Source organism: Dermacentor albipictus, unplaced genomic scaffold (assembly GCF_038994185.2).
Source record: "Dermacentor albipictus isolate Rhodes 1998 colony unplaced genomic scaffold, USDA_Dalb.pri_finalv2 scaffold_16, whole genome shotgun sequence".
NCBI classification, from domain to species: Eukaryota; Metazoa; Arthropoda; class Arachnida; order Ixodida; family Ixodidae; genus Dermacentor; species Dermacentor albipictus.
The window spans coordinates 10,767,969-10,791,453 of NW_027225570.1; the positions used below are offsets into that span (position 1 = coordinate 10,767,969).

Consider the following 23,485-nt stretch of genomic DNA (forward strand, 5'->3'; position numbering starts at 1 on the left):
ACAATATGGTCTGCGTCCCGAAAACACCCTGGCCAATAGTACTCTTGCAAGAGACGGTCCTTAGTTTTCTTAACTCCTAGGTGTCCGGACCACGAACCCCCATGCGGCAAGCGCAACAGATCCTGACGGTAGCACTGAGGCACGATCAGCTGATCGAACTCCACTCCCCTGTAGTCTAGATACTTCCGGTACAGGACCCCACCTCTTTCCACAAAGCGAGCATTTTTCTTGGCGATACCTTCCTTGACAATGTAGCGTATGTTTTCTAGGCTGCCATCCTTCTTTTGCTCGGCTATCAAAGCAAAGGAAATAATAGTCTTACCTCCATAGCATGCTTAGAGCGCTGCACCTCGTCTCGACCTACTAGACAGGGCAATTATTGGAAGGTTCATCGATGCCGAACAAACTGTGGTCTCCAAATGCTGAAATATTCACTACCCCACATACTAAACAAGTTCAATTTTTCATTAGAGCGATTACGCCTTCTTTCGCGACAGGATATGTGCAATCTTTTTTACTGACATGATGTACTTCTTGATGTATTTTCTTGGTGCAAAAAATGCGGCATGAGATGCTGCATCACCCGCCGTGGTTGCTCAGTGGCTATGGTGTTGGGCTGCTGAGCACGAGGTCGCGGGATCGAATCCTGGCCACGGCGACCGCATTTCGATGGGGGCGAAATGCGAAAACACCCGTGTGCTTAGATTTAGGTGCACGTTAAAGAACCCCAGGTGGTCAAAATTTCCGGAGTCCTCCACTACGGCGTGCCTCATAATCAGAAAGTGGTTTTGGCACGTAAAAGCCCAAATATTATTATTATTAGATGCTGCATTTCACGATGTTTCTTTGTCTTCTCGGGGAGTACAAATTTTTATGCGTTTTTCGTTTTTGTATAACTATATTTCCTTATTGTACAAATTTCACCATGTATTTATGTGCCTATTTACATGTTTCCATGACTACGAATGCTGTCACTTTGATGTATTGTATTGCTGGGATGTGTGGCCAGTCAAGCTGCGTTTTCTCGCAGCTTTTTTCCCGCATTCCACACCACACATTGTATCTTTGCCTCATGTATGAATATGTAAGCATTGTATCGCTGTGGTGAAATAAACTCCAACTCCAACATAGCTACGTAGACGTCTCAAACTATGGAGCGAACAGGTTTTGTTTGCATTTTGGCATAAGTTGTGAGCAGTCCAGTGTGTAAGCTTAAGAACTCCATGATATTAGGGTATGTCCTTTGTGGAGAATAAACATAAGCAATGGGCATTGCGCGTTGCATAGTATGATAATCCACAGAGCTGAACGCATCGCCGTTAGTTGCGTACAATGCAATACACATCGCTTGACTAATGATTCGGCTAAAACCTAAAATACTAGATTCCTACATTCAGGGCATTGGATCTGTCAAACGTTTTCAACAAGATTGTTTTCGACACCTTACCTATGGCCCAAAGAACATCACTGCTCGCAAACGTTTCCAATGGACTTTACGGTCGCACTAACGATGCAACAAATCAGCCAAGATGCCTCGTTCTCTCACTTGATATTGCGCCAGGATGACTAGGGAAACCTAAATAAACGTGCCTACGGCGTTCCGGTAAAACACGCCTCAGCGAACGAGCCACCCGGAGGCAGATTCACGGGGAGAAATAACACAGTTAGAAAGTCGGCGAAAGCAGCCTTGGGTGTTTACAACACGTACCATGAGTCCCTCTGCTCGTAATTATTGTGAACATTCTATTAGGTCTCCACGACTAACCAGAAAGCGTGCTTTTTCGTGTGTATCAAAGCCATTATATTGAATGCTCTAGGATTGTACGTAGGTGTTGACGAATGTCCTCGCTTGCGAAGCTTCTTGTAAGTCTGATTCACAGTTCCCTCCATCAGTTTACCTGGATTGAGCGATGTTCTTAATGTAGCGCTGTTCATTTTCAGTGCACTTCAAGTTTTTGCACAGCTGATGTTTTAGTCTACCAATAACCTCCCTATTGCAAAACCCAGTGCACTGGGACCCAGTGCGCCTGATTATGGGCCCAGTAAATGCTGGCATGCTGGGACACTGGCACACTGGGATGCCAGCGCACTGGGACGCCGGCGCACTGGGACGCCGGCGCACTGGGACGCCAGCACACTGGGACGCCCGCACACTGGGACGCCAGCACACTGGGACGCCCGCACACTGGGACGCCAGCACACTGGGACGCCCGCACACTGGGACGCCCGCACACTGGGACGCCCGCACACTGGGACGTTGGTGTGCTCAGCCATGGCATTTTAGCAAAAGCACATGGCTTGCACCCGCATCATGACAATGTATGAGAAATGACACCAATTTCTTAGGAAGTTATTTATTTGAAATAAAGATTAAAATAGGCCCCTTCAAGCCATAGCTTTCGCGCGCTGGCCTAGCCGAGCGCTCTCTGCAAAGAGATCTCGGATCGCTTTCCGAGCTTGCGCCCGCCGCTTGCCTCCGGGGATGTCGCTCGGAGTTTCTGCTATCAGCTTTTCCACTACATCTGAAAAATGTATGCACCAGTTTACATTTAAAACACACATGACAATCAAGTAACTATATTGAAGTCTACATGCAAACAGCCTTTGTAAAAGGAATTATGCAACAGACCGTGCAACAAATTAAATGTCCCTATATAAGGCTACTTTCACCAAACCTTCACATTATGCATGCAAAGATGTTCGAACCCGTATTGTCGCTTATGCAACACCAGCAGCGAGCTCAACCATTGGACATAATTCAGAAAATTTAGAGATGTAGCAGTTTGCAAATTCTGCAAGCTTCTGCAAAAAACACACTTTTGTAATACACTGTGCAAGCACACTCTTTGGCTGCGAAAGCATGGTTGCATTTGCTAATAAAACCATCATATAACCAGTATGCAAACCGTATATAACTGTTCCAGCTATTGTAAAGCACACGTTCATAGATACTGCAGACACTAAGAGGGGGCATGAATTTGTGCAGTGTTACTTACTCATTATGGCAGTCACCTTATTAGGCGTCGCCTGCTGCTTTCCGGTGTCAGAATTTTTCCAGCTAGAATGGCCGGTTAATGAGCGAATCTTCAGCTCGCTGACCGTCCAAAAAAAGCGTGCCATTTCCCTGGCCACTTTCATCTCGTGGCCAGCTTTCATAATGAACGACAGTTTGTTCTCAGGCATAGTTAAGCCTGGCCCAAGGTGTACCTACAAGCATGAAAAAGTATGAAAACAAAGCACATTGTAAAATTTTTCAGTCAGGCAATAACAAGGGAAAACACAGCAGGGTGATAATCTCTCATTGACAGACTTAATTATTTTTCCTTAATGGCAAAAATTTAAGTTGTGGGCTTTTATTGTTCCAAAGCAACACTATGAGTGATGAGGGATGCTGCAGTGAGGGCCAAATGAATTCTTATCACCTGTGGTTCTCTTATGTTAGCAAACGCTCATCTATTTGCATTTAGATATCTTCCTCAGAATGCAGCTGCCACTACTCAGGTACGGAACCTGCAGCCTCATGATCAAGAGCAGAACACCCCCATTAGCCATGAGCCACCGTGAAGGGTCCTAATAAAAAACGTTTTCTAAACACGTTTTCAGGTTGTCGCACTACTAATCATGATTTCTGTATGGTAGTTTTGATAAAAATATGGCAAGTTTGCTGTGCATAGTTTCTATATTAATTTTGAGTGCTAGAAAAAAATTAATATCAGCTGCGAGTTACTTTGTATCATGGACCATAAGAACTATGGCCAGTTAGCGCAAATCTACATAAATATAAGGGGAGGAAGAGAGGCAAGGTAAGCGCTAACTCTCAAGTGATTATTGGGGACACAGGTACATTAAATGTATACCAAGAACCTACGAACATGCATTTGCAAGCATGCATTACAGCACCCACATAATATTTTTTCAATAAACTGACTCTCCAAGAGAAAGAAAGTAACTGATGTGAAAAGCTTCTGTTAATTCACCTACAGCTGCATCCTTACTTCGACCTATAATCCTGATCTGGTCTAGCCATGGCTCACACTGATGTGCTTGGCAGTGGGCAGGCAAATGCGTCCTGTCTAAATTTACTCTTCAAAGACAGCTCGTGTTCCCATGCAGGCTCGTTTACGCAGCGCCAGTCTGGCAAACGTTGCTCTTACCGCAGGTAGCGGTATTCTGTACATCAGGAGCTTGATGTGGGTGAGCTGGTGTAACATTTGAAGAAAAACAGCTCTAGAGAGATGAGGACGAAAAGAACATGTATTCAGTTGGAAGTTTAGTGCCTGTCCATTGTACATGTTCTTCTTTTCGTCCTCATCTCTCTAGAGCTGTTTTTCTTCAAATGTTACACCAGCTCACCCACATCAAGCTCCTGCTGTACAGAATACCGCTACCTTGCGGTAAGAGCAACGTCTGCCAGACTGGCGCTACGTAAACGAGCATGCGTGGGAACACGAGCTGTTTTTAAAGAGTAAATTTAGACAGGACGCATTTGCCTGCCCACTGCCAAGCACATCAGTGTGAGCCATGGCTAGACCAGATCAGGATTATAGGTCGAAGTAAGGATGCAGCTGTAGGTGAATTAACAGAAGCCGTTCACATCAGGAAACTTGCGGCTTCATGTATCAGCAATACATCAGTTACTTTCTTTTTCTTGGAGAGTCAGTTTATTGAAAAAATATTATGTGGGTGCTGTAATGCGTGCTTGTAAATGCATGTTCATAGGTTCATGGTATACATTCAATGTACCTGTGTCCCCAATAAACACTTGAGAGTTTGCGCTCACCTTGCCTCTTCCTCCCCTTATTTTTATGCCGATTTACGCTAATGGTGTATCCACACGACGGACGGCTCCGCGCAAATCCGTGCCGCGGACGCTTATTCCGCCGCCCATCCGGCTGCGAAGCGCATCCAGACGACGGACGGACTGAGTAGGCGACCGCGCCGGAAAAATAAAGATGGCGGCTATGCCCGAAGCGACTGCCGTCCGCCTCGAACCTGTAAAGTCGTCGTCGTCCACTGTGAGGCCCGTAACTTTCAAACTGAGGATTGTATTTGGTTTAAATTTGTGTCCAGAAGCTTCGACAGCAATGTATTCGTGATGAGTGGGCACCGTTTCCGAAAGCGATACTCAGATTCTCGGCGTGTAGGCTTAGAGTGGCTGTATTGGCTGAACATAGCCTCGAAGATGTTGCGGCGGCACGGGCGGATCTCAGTGGCCGCAAGCCTCAATCTAGATGGTGCCATCGGTGTAACAAACACTTTGTCATAGGTGTTTTTCACTTTGAATGAAAATGGAGATCGAAAGGAAACGACGGTTGGCCGCAATGGCTGTTGTTTTGTCCGAATTGAACACGAATGGTGTTAGCAGCGATGAAGCCGTTTCAGAAATATACCAAAGCAGCACTTGTTGCCAGACTGTAGAGCATGCTAGGCTAAATCCGCAGCATTCGACCCCCAAAATCCGGATGCGAAAAATAGCTCGGCATTTTCCGTCCGTGGGGGTCGCGGACGACGCGCGGACGGCACAAATCCGTGACGCGTAGTCACGTGATGCGCAGTCCGTCGCGGAAAAGACGGATTTCGTCCTTCGTGTGGATCCACCATAACTGGCCATAGTTCTTATGGTCCGTAATACAGTATGAATCGACTAGACCAGCAACAAATGTAAGTGCGTTAGTTTCATGTTTACTTTGCAAGAAAATTTGCTCAGTGTGCATGAATTTGCTGTTCAATGCACCTTGAGAAACATGCAGAGTGCTTACACAAGACAACTGGCCAGCCAAAACACAATGAACAAAAATGTCAGTAAAAAATAGAAATATAACCACAGTGAGCATCAGGCACAAATGTACATCTAAGCAAAGCTTAGAAACTACTAACTCGAAAAAGGTGACATGCATTGCTCCTCATACATAAAACAAATAACAATGCCATAGCACTTACTACTAGGCAATTATTAAAAATATGAAACAATTAAATATAAAAAATCAAAGCACAGCATAAAGGAAGTGTCTAAGTCAAACTTACATTCCCATCTACCACTTCAAACAGCTTGGGCTCTTGAGGTGCAGAGCTTGATGCAGCAAGAGAACTGTCATCTGAAGAGGCAAATAATATTGTCACTGAATGTCCCACAAGAAAAAGTCAGCAATATTGAAGCAAATGTGAAGCACAATTAAAGCAGCAAACAGGTTACCCTAGATAAACATGCATTAATGGGACACTAATTATGCAATAGGTGGAATATTAGTTGAAAAATTAAGGTCAAAGTTCTAGTTTTCGGATTTCATGCTGCCGCCAGACTGGCAGAATGTCAGTGTGACATCATTAATTTCGAAGCATACATTTTTGTTTTTCATATTTGGGCTTCGTTGCCTAAGTGCCAGAAGCTTGCCATTTTCAATGCTTGGCTCCTTTAAAACACAATGTAGCCGATTTTTACCCACAAACAATTAACCATTGGGCTTAGCAGACACTCTGATGCAGGAACTTTAAGGCATCATCGCTCACCTTCTCTTTTGCACATTTTCTGGCTTATCAAAATTAAGCCGTCTTCTGGAAGTAACCGAGGGCCTTTTTGGTATTGTGGAAGAGTAATTTAGTAATGCAGGTGAAACCATTTTTATGTTAACTGCGGCTTAAAGGATGTATCTGCAGAAAACTGGCAAAGTTTGAAGCAGCTGGTAAAAAACAAAATAACTTTCTCTTCCTCCTAGATGAGATATGTTGAATTTTCTACAATAACGATCATTCAAACACAGTTTAAGCAAGTTATTCCACATACCAATATCAGCCTGGTCTGTCCTCCCCAGGTCCAGAAGCTCATCTTCCAGTGCATGGCTGTAACTGGCATCTGAAAATCACAATATTGCATCACAATTTCTAGTTTCATAAGCAATTTGTACTTTTTGCATAACTATGCCAGCAAAACATATGCAATTGTCTGAACACATCTTTAATGAACTTCACAAAGCACCATGTAAATGAGTGCGACAAATTAGTTCTAGGGAAGCCTGCAAGTTGGAGGAAAGTCTACAAGATGAAAAAATTGTCATTGACCTCAAGAGCAACGACTTTTGGGATAGCTGGTTGCACATAGCAGATCACGGTGAGGCACGCACAAACAAGGACAAAGTGAGGGGTAGACAACACAAGCGCTTGTGTTTTCTACTCCTCAGTTTGTCCTTGTTTGTGCATGCTTGACCGTGATCTGCTATGTCATCGACCGGACTGTAGCATGAAGCTATAAAGGAAACCCATACGAGTTTCTCAGAAAGAAAGCTTTGCAGTTGAAGAAAATCCTGGACAAGGACGAATTTTTCAACTGCAAAGCTCTGTTTAGAGAAGCTCGTACGCGTTTCCTTTGTAGCTTCATACTACAGTCGGGTGGATGACAATTTTCCCCTTATACTATCAACAATACATACACAACTACTTTTCACTACTGCAATGAAGTCATAAAAGTAATTGTCAAGGATAACTGGGGGTGTAGCGACACACTACTTTTGTGGAGTTTCTAGATGAGGCAGACATACTTTGCTGTGAATAATGCATTTCAGAAAACTTATCAAAAATTCATGAAATTTGTTTAGAACCTTGAGGGCAGCAGTTTGTAGGGCAAATTTGGATGCAGTGACAACTTAATACAGCTACATTTTTTTTTACATTGAGAATCATACTGAATTCTAGATACTTATCAAATTTGAATGCTTCATCAAGGCGATAATGGAACAAACACAGCGGGAGTACAGAAAAGGCAGCCTTATTTGCCGATGCACACAAACTCGAGTCTACGTGCCTTGTGCCTGCCACGACTCACAAGGAATGGCGGTTTGCATCTACAATAGACGTGCGCCAGCGCCTGCTCTCACATAGATGTCTCAGCAGGCATCATTTCATATTGCTATCGACAGTGCTTCAAAATTTTTAAATATTTATCAAAGTAACTGTTTTAAATTTAGGGATGTAAAGTCCATGCGAAGAAGAAAGAAAAAGCACTTCCTCACATGAACATTACCGTATAGTGCGAAATATAAGTCGACGTTTTTTCCAAAAAAATATTACTCAAAGGTCACCCCTTGACTTATATATATATATATACCGGTCCTTGGCACAACCTGAATAGTCATCTGGAAACATGTAGAAGCGCAGACTTTTCAGCATCCACATTTTTATCGCCTCCATGGTGACCGATGAGGCCCAACGTTGACGCGGCCTACGCAATTGGACAGACACCATCTTCCCTTTTTGTGCGGCAATCGTTCCTAGCATAGCTAATTTGCCGACAACCCACAAAATAAGTACTAGTACTTGACGTCAGATCACCACGGCATATTAAAAGAAAGTGATCGAATATGCTGAAATGCATGGGAGCATGTCCGCCCAGCGGCACTTTGGCATTTTGGAAAAAAGCATCCAGTACTGGTGAACGCAGAAAGTCAAGCTGTCTTCCTGCAATGTGTGGAAGATGTCCTATCGCGGGTGTCACGCGGTGCATCTGGAGCTCGAAGGCAAGGGGGCAGATTTCATCCGCGAGCATCGTGCCAGATCCTTGCCAGTGACAGCAGAACTCATCCGCATGAAAGCTAACGAGATCACCCGATAATCCGGACTCTCCAAGGAACAATTCAAAGGCTCCATTTATTGGGTTCGTCGCTTCACGCGACGCAAGGAATTCGCACTTTGACGGTGCACATCCATCTGCCAGAAGATGCCGAGGCATACGAGGACAAGCTGGTGGAATTCCAGCAGTATGTTATCTGTCTCTGGCAGCAGCATGGGGACAGATCGGCAACGCTGATGAAACGCCAGTGCGGTTCGACATGCCGTCGTCCACCACAATGTGCAAACACGGCGCGAAGGAAGTCAAGCTTCTTTCAACGAGGAATGAGCATTCGCGCTTCACGGTGATGCTCGTGTGTGATGCAGACGGCAGAAAGCTGCCCCACATACATAATCTTCAAGAGGAAGACGCTCCCGAAAGAGGCTTTCCCACGGGATGTTGTCATTTGCGTGAGCGAAAAGAGCTATATGGACGAGGCCCTCATGATCAACTGGATCAAGACCCTCTGGAATCGGCGACCCGGTGCACTCCTGCGGTGTTCGAGCATGCTCGTCTTGGTTGCCTTTCGCAAGCACTTGATCACAGGTGTAAAGCAGGCACTCCGCCACGGGAGGACAGAGTTCGCCGTCCTTCCGGAAGGTATGACATCAGCACTTCAGCCAATGGACGTCGTGCTTAACATGCCCTTTAAAGACCGTGTTCGTGAACAGTATAATCAGTAAATGGCCGGCGCCAACGCGACGACCCAAACCAGCCGGCTCTCGCCACTGTGGCCACATGAGTGTTGCAGGCTTGGCGCTCGCTGCCCGACGATATGGTGGTGCGGGCATTGAAGAGGTGTTGCATTAGCAACTCCTTGGATGGCACCAAGGAAGACATGTTGTGGGTCGCAGCCAGTGAGAAGCAGTCTTCAGACGAGAGTTCAGACAGCTCGAATGAATAAGCAGATGACTGGTCTGACGGCGCCAGTAAATAAACGAAGTCTTGTGCCTTATAGTTTTTATGTTGACTTCTTCGCTTCAATGCAAGGGGGTCGACCAATATTTCGCCCTAACCTATATTCCACATAATACGGTAATCAGCCTCCCTGAGAATTGATTTTAGCAAGGTGCTTGGCTAATATGGCAATTTAAGGCAGCCCGAGCACTAATATTTCCCTGCAACAGATCTCCGCGCTCGCACCAGCCTTCAACACATACGAGCTATTCCGCATTATCTACGCATACTCAAGCTGCACGCAGCTTGAGTATGCGAAGGCACGTATGCGAAGGCACGCAGACTCAAGCTTGCGTGCATTGTGTGGTTGGCAACTTCAGACATAAGTATAAGAAATTAGTCTTGCATGGGTGCTGGTTATTGCACAGCACACATATCTAACCAATCAGCCACAAATTAGCCAACAAATTAGCCAAATCAAAGCTGAAATTTAGGCAAGTTTGTGAGAATGCATATTTGACTTCAAGCGCAAAAAAGCAGGGCGGGGGGAAGAAAGGAAGAACAGACGGGATGAGCACTTGTCCTATGTGGTTTTCCTTTCTTCTGTCCCTATTTATTTGCACTTGAAGTATGCACATACATTAAACACACTTATAACAAACTGCAGGATGCACACAAATGTGGTCATTATATCGAATATTTAAATATTCTGAAAGATGTATGTCTTTGCTTATTGCAAATTGTCAATTATGCCAGTGGACTGTAAAGCAAAATGAGAAGAAATGTGTTCACAGCAATGCATGCAGTGCAGCATTATATTTACTGTTAATAGCACATTTCTATTGCAGTACTGTAAAATGTCCAATCTTATTAAATTTGAAAGGCAGTGCAACTTCCCAATGCAACTTAGGAGTACTTCAGCAGATCAGTTTACAGAAAGATAATAAAAAGAACATTGCCTAAGCAACATACCCACAAAATAAATTATATATGTAGAAATTACCTTAATATGGCAACAGACTTCAACTTGTAGTACTTTTTGATATTCCTGTTCCCAATACACTAGGTAAATGAATGTGGTAAATCAGTTCTGGGGAAGCCTGCAAGTTTATAGAGCAGGACTCTGCAGAAAGAATTTCCACTATCATGCAAATTCTTTTCGAGGGAACTGCAAGCATCACGTCATTGTTAGGCCAGAGAAGGTTCTTGTCCAGCTGAATAACTCATTGACACATGCTAGAAACTGCCAAATGGAACAAACATGGGCAAGTTATGGTCGCAGCATTTTATGTGCTTTAAATATATTTCAATGACGATTTGAACAATGCACAGGGTCATCCATTCTTAGCACGCACACAGTGCAGCATGGCCGTGCGCCACGGAGCGCCAGCACGAACGGCTTGGCCGCCCATCGAAGCAAAGCGACGCAGGTGCACAGGGGCTTGGAGGTAGGGCTTCATGTCCTGTGTAGTATGCTAAAGCATGGTAAGCTCCCTCGCTTCAGCAGACGATGCAATGCCCCACCTCCAAGCCGCTGTGCGCCTGCTCCACTTGGTTTTGATGCGCGGCCAAGTGGTGCACGCTGACGCTTTGCGCTGCACGGCCACGCTGCGCCGTGTTCATACCAAGAGTGGACGACCCTGTACATTTTACAATGATTATAATTAGGGTTCTGTACGTTTGGTGTAAGATAAAATGAAGAGAGAAGTATGGCATACTTTCTGGAGAACAAGAACTGAAAGCAAGGAATACTGATTATGGACAGTGTTGTGCTGGTTCAGCATAGTGTGAAATTTGTCAGCAGTCTCCAAAAAATAGTGTTTTGATTTAAAATGGCCTTCTTTCCTAGTCAGAGGTGCAAAAGGGCTAGTTGTATAACCCCAAGTTCTCAGCTGACAAACAAAAATATAGTGCAGCCCATTTAACATTTCATAAACAAAATGTATACACATATCCCGTGGAATGAAACTTCACAAATACCATAAGAAGTGTGTAAAGACACACTCGTAATGAGTATTACAAGGGTTCACTTGCCTTCCACTGAACCCTCCGCCAACACTTCGTATGACTGCGGTGGACCACCTAAAACAAAAATATAGCACTATGAGAAACATTCTACTGTACCTCCTGCATGATTTTTATCTGGACGAAAAAGAACAAAACAAAGCAAATCCTGCAAAAAAAGGTCTTAAAGACTTCTACTAGGGGTGCTTGAAGCATTACAAAGGATGCTGCCAGAGGAACTATCATCTGTAATTGACTTAATTAAATAAATATTCACAAATCACTCTAACACCCTTGGAAGTCATCATTACATTAGTTATTTGCAGCAATGCACATATTTCTGTACAATCAGCCAAACAATTGACAACAAGCGAGTGCTGCCCGACGATAACTGCTTTGTTCCAAACTCACGTGGAGCTTTCGCATAGGCATGGAAAGGTTAAACATTTTGTGCAAGTATATGAAATGCTGCAAATTCACTTACTGGCATGCAGCTCTCACGAAACATTTGTGGCAGTAGGCTAAAACTTTGCAAGTTGGTCCAGTGCTTTGTAATGGACAATGTAGAAAAAGCAAGGAGACGAATGACTATAACTACAGGGGTAGCATCCACTTCAGAGAACAGCCCAGCAGACAAATGTTGTGATGGCACCAATTAAGTGTGCGTGCACCTACACTAGATTTTTCTTTGCACTGCAGCAAAAAGCATGGATCATTAATTGGCAAGCATTCACCCAATGTTGTTATCTGACTGATTGTACTTAGCAAGTCCAGTAGAAAGATGCTGGCTCTCCCATAACCGAGAGTAGATGTAAGCATGAACCAGCTACCGGCAAATCAGATGGGTTGGAGTAATTACGACGATTACTCACAGCCATCTGAGGCGTGCCGGTCACTGTCGGCCTGGTCACTCAGCACGTTGCCAGCTCTTGCAGGAGGCGGCACAAAACTTGTGCCACGGAAATCATAGAACACTAGCCATGAAAAGAGCACAAGCAACCCTGTTTCAGCGCAAAAGATGACATTCAAGTGTATGGTGCACTGTATCTGCCTTTTTGAACATCGCTATTCGAAATGATAAATTAAACTTCAGCGTACAAGAAGTTACAGCTTGATAGAGTGGTATTGTGAACAAACATTAGGAAGAAATCAGAAGCAATATTTTTAAAGGGCAGTAATTAGCATATGTAATGTGGTCCTGTACAAAGGGTTGGGGACCAGAGACCGTGAGTTTAGACTGAGTTTCGACTGAAGCGAATTCTGGCATTGTTTTGTTTCGAGAAACAGTGCGTTGGTTGTGCAGTTAACTCGACACCATCATTGAATGCCAGTGAGCCATTGCAATGTTGTTGGCTCTTGAAAAGCGCGCCACTGTTCCAGCAGTTTATTCTCTTTTTGTTTTTTCCTCGCTGTGCGTGACACCACCTAGGGACAACGCAGAGAAACTAATAGTTACAAACTGTAGTATTCTGCAAGCAGATGACAAACGAGTGAAGTAGACTTCCGGGGAGTTCACCACTTGCAGATTGGCTTCTCTCTCCGCCCCGTTCTCGCAAATTCTGCGTACTGCCACTTTGCGACGTTGCAGCGACCAAACAGAATGCGTATTGAACAAAGATCTTCGATCGCGCACCATATGTTCTTGTTTCATTCTTGCCCCATTCTCGTCTCATTCTCATCTTGAGTGCCCGGATAACAGCTCGATTTTGGCTGAAGGTCGCGGACAACGGGAGCTAATAGCATTTTATGCTTTAAAAAAATGTCTACAAGGAAGCTGTTCCAAAGGGGTCAAGACAAACCACTCATACCTTTTCCAAGGCAATGTAATAGCTAGGTGCACCTGTACATATCAACAATGAAGACAATATAGCAATTAATTCTAGGACCTGTGTGTTGCATGAATAAGATAAATACACTGCCAACAACATGCAACATTTTGTTACATCTTGTGCGTATGTTAGACTAACATCTTCCCATGCGTCGAAGTTAAATAGTATGTCTCGCTGAATATCTGTCACGTGAAGCCACACCGATGTAAATCACTTGCAATCAACTAAGAGGTCAAAACTTTCCTGTAGTTAACATGAAAAAAAAATTAAATTTTATGAAGTTATTTAGGTTAAATAAAAAGCAAATTTTTTAACATATTCTTAACAATTGCAGCTTAAAGAGCCCCTCACCAAGTCCAATCGATAATTTTCTTTGTGCACTGCAAGTAGCAGGGCATCACCTAGGGAAGGGCTCACTGCCAACGTAAGCACTCTCTCCTTCTGCTATGTCTGATGCCCACAGGCGACTTTTTGTTACCTGCCAACTCCCTCACTGGAGCCAAGGGACCTTGTCCCATTTACGTCACAAGCACTGCCTCCATTTTTTTCCCCTTCCACTTTTCGCTGTGTGGCATACTACCAATGGCAGCATTGTGCTAGGCAAAATACCAAGGTCATAAGCCATAATTGGTGACGCTGCAGGCAGTGCATCTTACATAGAGGCATTTGTGCATGTAACCTTGACTCTGCGGCTGGAAGCAGAGCTCACGTGAAAAAAAGGGCATGCAAGCTTTTCTGCGACGTTTATGCTGTTACACCGTGTAGCTTTCAATATTTTGCAGACAGTTTCCACAGAGTGATCTATGCGTCACACTTGTCTGTTCAAAATGCCTAAACCTGGTGAGGGGCCCTTTAAAGAATGCCACGTCTGGAACAGGAAAACCAAGTGAGAGAGAGCTGATGAGCAAACCTGGGGATACATCTGGCACCAAGATTTCATGAACAACCTCCTTTGCGATTGTGGCTGTCTTGGCAGTGGGAGCGATTTCTGCATGAAAAGCAATTACTGTTATAAAACACCAGCTAAGAAAATAGCATTAAAAAACAAGGAAAAGCCAGACATTTTTTTGCCAATGGCTGCAAATAATGCACAATATGGTGCAGCAAAATCCTTATATGTGCTCGTGCCTGTGGACATAGCTGTGGCTAAGATGCATACGTGGCTCCTGTGCCACTCATGGTGCTTACAATAATGAAGAACAGAAGCTCCCACCTTCCAAAGCTGTATGCTCCGAACACAGATAATGAGCCCCGCCGTCATGCATTCAGTGTACACAGTATATTTTTGATAAGCCTTACATAACCTGCAATGTTGATTTAGCTGCTACATGCACATATACCACAATATTGCAAGAAGTGAGGTAATATTTGGCCAGGAACTGACAGCATGTCAGGTATAAATGATCTGCCATGAACTCAGTTTGGAAACTCAGATGCACACTATGAGCCTACCACAACTTAAAAGAGTACTGGTACGATACTTTTGCATCCTGTTTTCCATGCTTCATTAGATAACTGCTGAACTGAGAAACATAGTATGGCAAAAGAATTCCATAAATGCACAAAGAATTGCTAATTATATCCTCTTCCAATGCTACGATCAGTTGGCCTAAGGTTTTTTTACAAGGGTTTCTCTACATGTCACGCATATCAGAGGCAATGCTCACATGGTATCACAAGCTGCTGACATACAAATGAGCCTGGTGATACAGTGTTCACAAGCCACAAAATAACCGTGTTGCCGCAAGCTGGAAGCACACCACGTGGCCTATTCTTTCCACTTGTTCACATTGAACATGTAATAATAAAAGCTTGGCCCTCTACTGCCTCTTAGAATGTGCAGTGCCCTTTGCCCTCCTCCCCTTCGGTAACTTATTCCTCGTCATCTAAAGCTTTCTCGCCTTGAAAAGCTTTCACAACTCTATAACATTGTGCTTTTGCCACTGCACCAAACAACTCATCAGTGATAACACATGCACATAACCACAATTTGCACATGTAGTGAAGCTGGGAGGAATGAAAGAATTGGAATAGAGCACCATAGGATAAAATTGCAGCCAAAAAAAGTTGACTCAACAAGTGATCTTGCCAAGACAGTTTTTACTGTCTTTCACTGCCGCACTAACTGCACTCTTCTGAAAATAAAATGAGTGTGATAGTAACTGCACTGTTGCACAATGGCTATTAAATGTACAAGCCAGCATAAGATACCTAAGTTGCATAAGCATGTTGCAAAGAAGTAATCACACAGCAGTTACCAAAGCCCCCAAACACATGTACAGGCACCGACAAAAGTGGTAAACTCCACACAACGGGAGCCGCAGCAACGGCAAACTGCATCGCAACGTCATCTACAGGCAGCACCTGGGATCGAGACAGCCAATCGGTGCCCTTTATTATCTGCAGGCATGTCGCTTGACTCGTTTCAATGTTTCGTGCTTCAGCTCGCCAAAATACCGAGCGACGCCGCTGCAGTATACCACTTTTGTAGCCGCCTTTATGTTGATTAAAACCTACCACGAGCCAAGCTTACAATGCCAAGTCTGCTGAGCACAGGGTCATGTGGTAGGCCAAGAGAAAGAAAGTGAAGGGTATGGATCCAAGAATAATTGGTTTACAAAGGCCAGCTATGCAATGTGACATTTCCTCCTAGTTTATTTCCTTTCTCTGTGTAGAGGAGCCCTTGCAAACGAATGGTATGCAAATAAGCTGTACTCTATATGGTACCAATCTAAATTCATTGCATTAAAAGGTGGTATAATTCATGATTTATTGCATGTTTGAGAAACTGAGGCCTTATTATAGAGTTGGCAGCTTTAAGAATAGATTTTTAATAATTGTGTCAGTGCACCTTTAACACAAAACATAGATGCTTCTGTATTATACTTGGCTCATAGATATGCACCCATTTATTGATTATATGACACTCTACAGTGCATGCCTATGTAGCTGCACGGATGTTTCTTACTTGGTTTGTGTCTATTCAATCTCCTTTTGATCCCCAGCTTTTACTGCTTTCATTGAATACTGAAACATGTTATCGCTGTTGCGTGGCAATTGTTGGGCATTCTCAGCTTCTGTGTTAAAAAATAATGAATTTAAGGAGCTCACTTCAAAAAGTCATGCTACACGAACATGAGTTGGAATTGTATAAGCGCACTGAAATTGAGGACTAGCAATTGCACAGACGAGCACTAACTTTAAGGCTTTATTGGCTGGCTGCAGCAGGCATAATAAAATGCACTTTGTAAACTAGAGATCGTGTTGTGCATCATACTGCACTTTCATGCGGAAAGTTCTAGGTAGGCCATATAAAACACTGCCTAAAAGACAAACTGAGAAACCACAGCAACAACATAAGAAAGCATGCGGTGGTTGGTTGGCTCTGTTGCAAGACATGTGGCAGTGAGCCGTTGTTTAACAAAGGCTTTGATGTGCCGAGACATAGAGATGGACTCACTAGGCTGGTCATTGAAGTAGCCCGAACAGCAAGCCTAATTATAAATGCGTGAGCATGCCTTCGCTTGCTTTGTCAAGAACTGTTTTATGCGAAGCATATTACGAGGGCTCAACCCAGCTCCTCAGGCGCGGCGGTGACCATGAAATCACGTGACACCGTGACGTCACGACAGAGGAGAAGTGGCTTTGGCTCAACTCTTGCAAGACGGGCTGGGTGGGAATCGAACCAGGGTCTCCGGAGTGTGGGACGGAGACGCTACCACTGAGCCACGAGTACAACGCTTCAAAGCGGTACAAAAGCGCCTCTAGTGAATGCGGTGTTGCCTTAGAAACGCGCTGTTTCTAAGGCGTGCGTCTCTTGCTCAGGCGCACATTTCGTTGCCGCGCCGAACGCTGCTTTGCTCGACGCTCACCGCGTCCAATGCGGGACGCGTAGTCGCTGCCCTGTAGCCCATTGTCTTACACCCCTTGGCGGGTCGACGGGAACGCTGTCGCGTTCCACTCTTGAAGGCGAAGAAGTAATGCATGAGTTGTTTCTTCGTCTAGCCGAACCAAATATAGCCAAGCAACAGCAGTTCACCAGGCTAAACAGTGGTTCAACAACTAAAATAAAGGCTAGTATGCTTCGCATCCTGGGCTTAACCTTACCTAAGCCACAGCCATTTTTTTCTCAACGCGATTTTGTGTTGGCATTGCATTTTTGTTTGCAAGTGAGCATGCTTTGCATGCCTGTATGTGCATCTGTTTCCAATAAAGTGACTCTTGAAGTCTGTGTTTGTGTGTCCACTAATTTGTTCTCGGTCATTTCACATAGCAGCAAATGTCAACACTCATCACAAACACGAGTTTGCAACTTACCAATCTTGTTGAGGAGGGCATCCGTCAGCCTTCTTGACCTGTCTCGCTCCTGTTCCAACAGCCGAGCAAGCTCCTCTTTCTCAGCTTCTATATTTTGTAGTTGTTTTTCGAGGTCCTCAATTCTTGCTTCCATCTTCTTCCACTCAATTTCATTGGAAGCTGTGTTATCTTTCTTGCTCCTGGTGTGATTTTCCACAGATTCTTTGCTCTCATCGTCAAAGTCTCGAAACTGCAATAATACATGACACCATGAACCTTGGGAGAGTGACGAGACTTCTCAAGAGCAAACTATGAATAATACTTGAACTGCGCTATGAACAATACAATAACGATACGAACTATGAAGAAGTCACTTAGTTGCATGGGTATGCAAGCCAATAATTTACTACCAGAAATCAGAACCAGATATCACCAAGTTATCTCTGATTAGCAGTGTTTACCAGAATCAAAGGAAATATGTGCTGCAATAAAAATCCATAAATGTGTATCAGCCAATCGACAGTGCACTTCTGGCAAACCAGGCAACACCTGTACTGGTATTAAATGAGACAGGCCAACATGAGCCGGCCATAAAGGTGCGTAAAATCTCACCCATCCACATGTTGTGGCATTACTTTTCAAAAAATGAAGCGCCAACGGTAACAGCACACTAATAAGGAACAAAAAGACAGGAAGCGCCTTGTGCTGTCTTTCCGTTCCTTCTTAGTGTGCCGTTACCGTTGGTGCTTCATTTTTTTATAGCTATGCACCAGCTAGCCTCACAACTCGTTTTACTGCAATTACTTTTCAATGCAGTGTGTCACTTCTGAGGTCACAAAGGAAGCCACACACTAAAAATACCAGTATATACCAGTCAGGTAAAATTATGGTAATAATGACATCTTGCACAGGCAGGTTGTCTTGATTATGATAACGCAAGTTTTCCATGCATGACCACCTATAAAGCACCAAGTAGGATTTTGTACTAGCCAAGGAAATCAAGGCAACAGTTTATCTTATGACGTACTTTGGCACCATTTGTGCATTGCAAGTGATGCATATTTTTATTCTTATTTTCCCACAAAGGTTTTGCCATTACCTCTGCACACCACATACAATTCTTTATTTGCACATGCTAATGCAAGTGGCATTTAGCGGATATTTCTATTTTTAACAATCCCTTGTATGGTTTAGTGATGAACAGGTGAAAGTAACATTAAATATTGCATACTACTCTTTTTTTATGTGTGCAGTCTCGTGTATGCTAGTCGTGTCCAGTTGAAAATAGTGCTATGTTGTGCTGCCAGAAGGCCAAATTACACAGACCTGTATATTCAATGAAAATGTGCAGAAAGACTACTAATAACAGTAAAAGGCACAATCACAGCCCCCTCATCACATCACAGACATGATAATGAAGCAGCAAGGTAAACTGCTACTTTAAGCTTTAACCAAAATATTGTTTAAGCATCGCCATCAGGTTTGAATGTTGACAGCAATAATGGGTAGCTAAGCTCAAATAAATGTTGCTTACCAGTTCCGAGTTCTCCGACTGCTTGAATGCCTTCAGTATGTTGCCAAGTTCCTTCCTGGCAGCTTCTCGCTTCCTTTTTCTCTCTTCTCTCTTGGAGAGCCCTTCATCAGCCTTAACCATAAAAAAGGCATGCAAGATAAAACTCAACACATCTCCTCAAGAACATTTATGCAGGCATCGGGATCTATTTCTTATATTCATATCTGCAGGGACTCTCCCAGCAGCCAACACTGACCACTGCAACAAAAGTGTGTGTGGTTGAATGAGAGGAAACAGGGGAACTGACTTTTTTTTTAGTAGCCCCATAGAGATGGTAAAGCTGAAGAAATCACGAGGGAAATTAACTGCGCTTTTAGGTGGATAAATAAGAAAATGGCACGTGTAGTGCAATAAGGTTTTCAGTGTGGCACTAATCATAGCTGGCCAGCTTTTATTTCCTCTTCCCCTTTTGTTATGTTTGGGTTTGACTTAAACATTGCCCTGACCAGGCTAGATGTCACTTAACTTTTGATTTCATCCAGGCCTCTTTCTATGCATTGCAAAAGCACTTGCCATCATTAAGGTAGCAGCTGCACATTTTGAAACAGTTCTACTGCTACACTCTACAAGGTCAATAAAGCACCACATCATAGCCTCCAAAGCCATGTTTTTGCAATTACGTATCATACATCTATGCAGTAAAGCAGTGATTTGGGCTTGTTAGTAAGACATCGTGAGACATATAGCACATTAAAAAGTGCCTGTGTGTATCACGTCTCACTTTTGTCCTTGTCTTTTTAACGCGCTATATGCCTCACAATTATGCAGCATTTTTACAAATGTATAAGATCTGGGGCCTTATAATCAGGGCGTTATCACCAACAGCATTGCAACACTTAGGAAAAATAAATAAGAACAAATTAATAGCACAAGTAGACAACTGCACAAGCCACTGAATGCACAAAAGGAAGCTAGAACCCCCTATGAACATACTATCATCAAATGAAACGCAAACAGTGAAGCGCGTGACCAAAGCATAATTGAAGGTATAATGTGTACCATCCAGTCAGCACCAGTGACACGCACACACATCCAGTTTGACCGCACTGCACAATGATGCTCCACCTATGATGCAATATTTATGTTTCTGTTTTGGTTCTCTTTCATTTGAAAGCAAGAAAAGATGACGCTGCTGTTCACATTTCAATTGACACCGATAGGACATACAGTTTCGTCGCACTGTGATAATGCTCGCCCTATACTGTAATATTTCAGCTTCCATTGCTTTTTATTTTTGTTTTCTTGCATTCAAGTAAAAGAGAAGCAGAACACAAACGAAAATATTGCAGCACAGGGAGAGCATCCTTGTGCAGTGCTGTCAACAGGATCTGCACTCCTGTCAATGGTGATGACTGGATGGTGCGCACTACACCTTCCCTTATGGTTTGGCCATGCGCTCCAATCTTCACGTCTTATTTGACGCCAAGAGTACATCACAATAAATACTCAAGTTTCACCAAGAAGGCTAAAGCGATGGCTTGATGCAAATGGTATGCTTAAAGTAAGCAGTAATGGTCTGCCAAGCTGCACTTCTGCTCTCAATTTTGCAGCTAATTGTGGGTGCTAATAGTAATAATTATTATTATAACAGTAATAATAATCATCATCATCATGAACAATAATATGCGCAGGTGCACACCTCACTAGCAAATTATTTGTAGTCCAAAGCAGTGCTTTTGAACGTTTTCAGTGTATAATTATACTAGCAGGCCACAGCACGATACACCAATGTTTCATCCCTTGAAAAGTTGTCTTGAACAACACAAAGTACCACAAGATGGTGCTGCAGTGCAGTATTTATTTTACTGCTGAACTGAACTTTGATAACTCAGCAATAAACTACAGCAGCTGCACCTGTTTTGCTATGTAAGCTTTAACTGAGGAGCAAAGCAACGCTCGTAAGAAACCCAGTAGGTTGATGATATAGAAAACTAAGGGCCTATTTCATTCCCATATGGTCCCCAAAATATGTGTGAAAAAAAAACAAGACTACAACTGTGCCAATCATGCAAAGAGAGTGGGTGCACAGCATATCTTCAGTGAAACACTGAAGCTCAGGTGGTCACTTGGTCACTGTCAACCTCACAAGAGCAGATACGGTGACCCATCAACCCCATTATGCAACATGTGCGACCTGACAGACCAAGAACAGGCAGCCAGCCAACCAGGAAGAAAGACTAGTGGGATGTAGTTACCAGGAATTCCGCACAAATGACATAGAAGCCCTTAAGGTATACGCAGCTTGAATAAGATAGGAGGAGTACAATGTGTGCACATTCTTCGGTGCCTCAACCTGATAATTGCAATATTCATGTGTAACCAAACTTTGAAGAGAAAGAAACAAAGACCTTTCTGCCACACAATACATGTGCATGTGTGGTAGAGAGGTCTCATGCACATTCCCAAGGAGCCAGGTAGCAGCCAAAATCATAGCCTTGTTACAAAACTGTTTGTGCAAAGACAAAGACAGGCCAGCAAGCATGACCTCAGCAATCACTATCTGCAACTATGCACTGCGACTGTACCACACTGCAGTGCAGGGGCATTTCTTTTACCACAGCATTCACATCTGCGACAAGGCAAACCATGCAATAGTGAGGATGGTACAATGAACCACACATGAATCAAATATAGCTAAAAACCGAAAAAGCTTAATGTGCAAGATGCGCTCAAGTCATATATATATATATATATATATATATATATATATATATATATATATATATATATATATATATATATATATATATATATATTCCATTAGGTGTTGTTTTACCACTGGCATAACCAACCAAAACTAATGTACGCGTTCACACAGCACATTGTAAAATATAATTGAAAAAAATCTTACCAAGTTGCCTTTGTGCAGCTTTCCCAATATCACTCTGGGAAATGAATGTCGGGAGTTCTTCAATTTGCACAGAAGGTCCTCAAGGGTGTCTGACAATGATTAAAACAGAACTCAAATGAAAGAAGGCAAACTATAAGAACAGCACGGTGGGCCACGTGTTTAGACCCCTACTCTAGGTGCAAAAGGCCTGCGGCGGCGACGCGTCGGCTTACCCGCGAGTGCAGTGACGTTGGCCGGGTAAAAGTTCTCGCCTCTTCCATCTTCGTCCGCCCAATACGCCATGACAACGTCGTCCTTCTTGAAATCACTTGTGCTTTGTGGCTCGAAATCTCTTATAAGAGCCACAGGCAGCGCTGCCCGCTCCTTATCTTCTGTGTAGTGTACACATGCAAACATTGTCGACCGATCGTCGTGCAGGCGGAGTTTCGAGACACACGAGGAACGCTCGTTCACGACCGACAAACTGTCAGCACCAGCAACGGTTCCCGCGGATATAATTACAGTTTACGATAAATGCAATATAGATATGATAAAACAGCTAGTTCTAAAATCACAGATCACCTATCCAAAATGTCTCACTACAGCGTCTACTACAAAGCCCTACCATACATACAGACCTAGTCTAAAGGACACGGCCGCCCATGGCGGTAGATAAGTTTAGATGGCGCCAGTAACGAGTTTTTTTTTTGCCCGATGTTAATGATTTTGCTCTTTACGATGGTAAGGTGGGTGTTGCAGATGTTTATTTCTCGTATAAAGTGACAAGCGTAGCCACCGAAATTTAAGTTTTTTTTTTGTTCATCGGTTTTATTCTCGTGCTTCGTCCACGACCGATGGGTACACCACACGGGGACGAAAGTGCGTCTGTATGCTGCGCTACAAATAAACGGCTTGTTTATATCATTATATATACTCGTTTACAAAAGGCTTAAGCAGGTGTCATTAATTTACATCTACGAAAATGTTTTTCAGTGCCCGGCCTAATCGTTAAAGCGACTGACAACTAATTTTCATGGTAACCACTTTTTAGTGCAATATGGAAAGCTTACCGGCTCTAACCATGAAGTAGTAGCATAGAATAAAGGTAGTAATGATGTGGAAAACGCCGTGGAAAAATTTGTTATCACAATTTTTCGATTTGCAGTGACGATGAAGTCGTTCACCGGAAGCATGCTGAAGACTGCGATAGGCGAGCGCGATAGCGCGTATAGGGCGGCACTAGTTGGAGGCAGACAAGTGCAGCCGTAGATGTGAGAACGTATTCATCTCTCAAAGACCTGAGCGAGCTGGAACAGAGGATCTTAGCTCGCATGCGTGCTCACAATTTACATCCTAAGGAAGTAGCACCCAAACGTCATATTTCGATGCACGAAAGCTGCAACGGAAACGAGGAATCCGACTTGCACGAAAGACCACTGTCCCCGCCGTTTCCGTAA

At 43.6% G+C, this 23,485-nt stretch overlaps 1 protein-coding gene across 2 annotated transcripts; it reads right to left on the reverse strand.

Moving 5' to 3' along the window:
* Window positions 1–2,338: 2,338 nt before the first annotated feature.
* LOC135901688 (BEN domain-containing protein 5-like) lies at window positions 2,339–22,645 on the reverse strand. 2 transcript variants are annotated; one of them, XM_065431535.2, is made up of 11 exons: window positions 22,262–22,645; window positions 22,050–22,138; window positions 19,160–19,270; window positions 17,647–17,875; window positions 14,240–14,317; window positions 12,373–12,474; window positions 11,531–11,578; window positions 6,782–6,850; window positions 6,025–6,095; window positions 2,997–3,207; window positions 2,339–2,522 (listed from the first exon to the last, which is right to left on the reverse strand). In XM_065431535.2, the coding sequence occupies exons 1-11, from the start codon at window positions 22,443–22,445 to the stop codon at window positions 2,386–2,388; spliced, it is 1,329 nt and encodes a 442-aa protein (XP_065287607.1). In that variant the 5' UTR covers window positions 22,446–22,645; the 3' UTR covers window positions 2,339–2,385. The 2 variants fall into 2 exon arrangements, with proteins under 2 accessions (XP_065287607.1, XP_065287608.1); XM_065431536.2 differs by lacking the exon at window positions 12,373–12,474.
* Window positions 22,646–23,485: the final 840 nt, after the last annotated feature.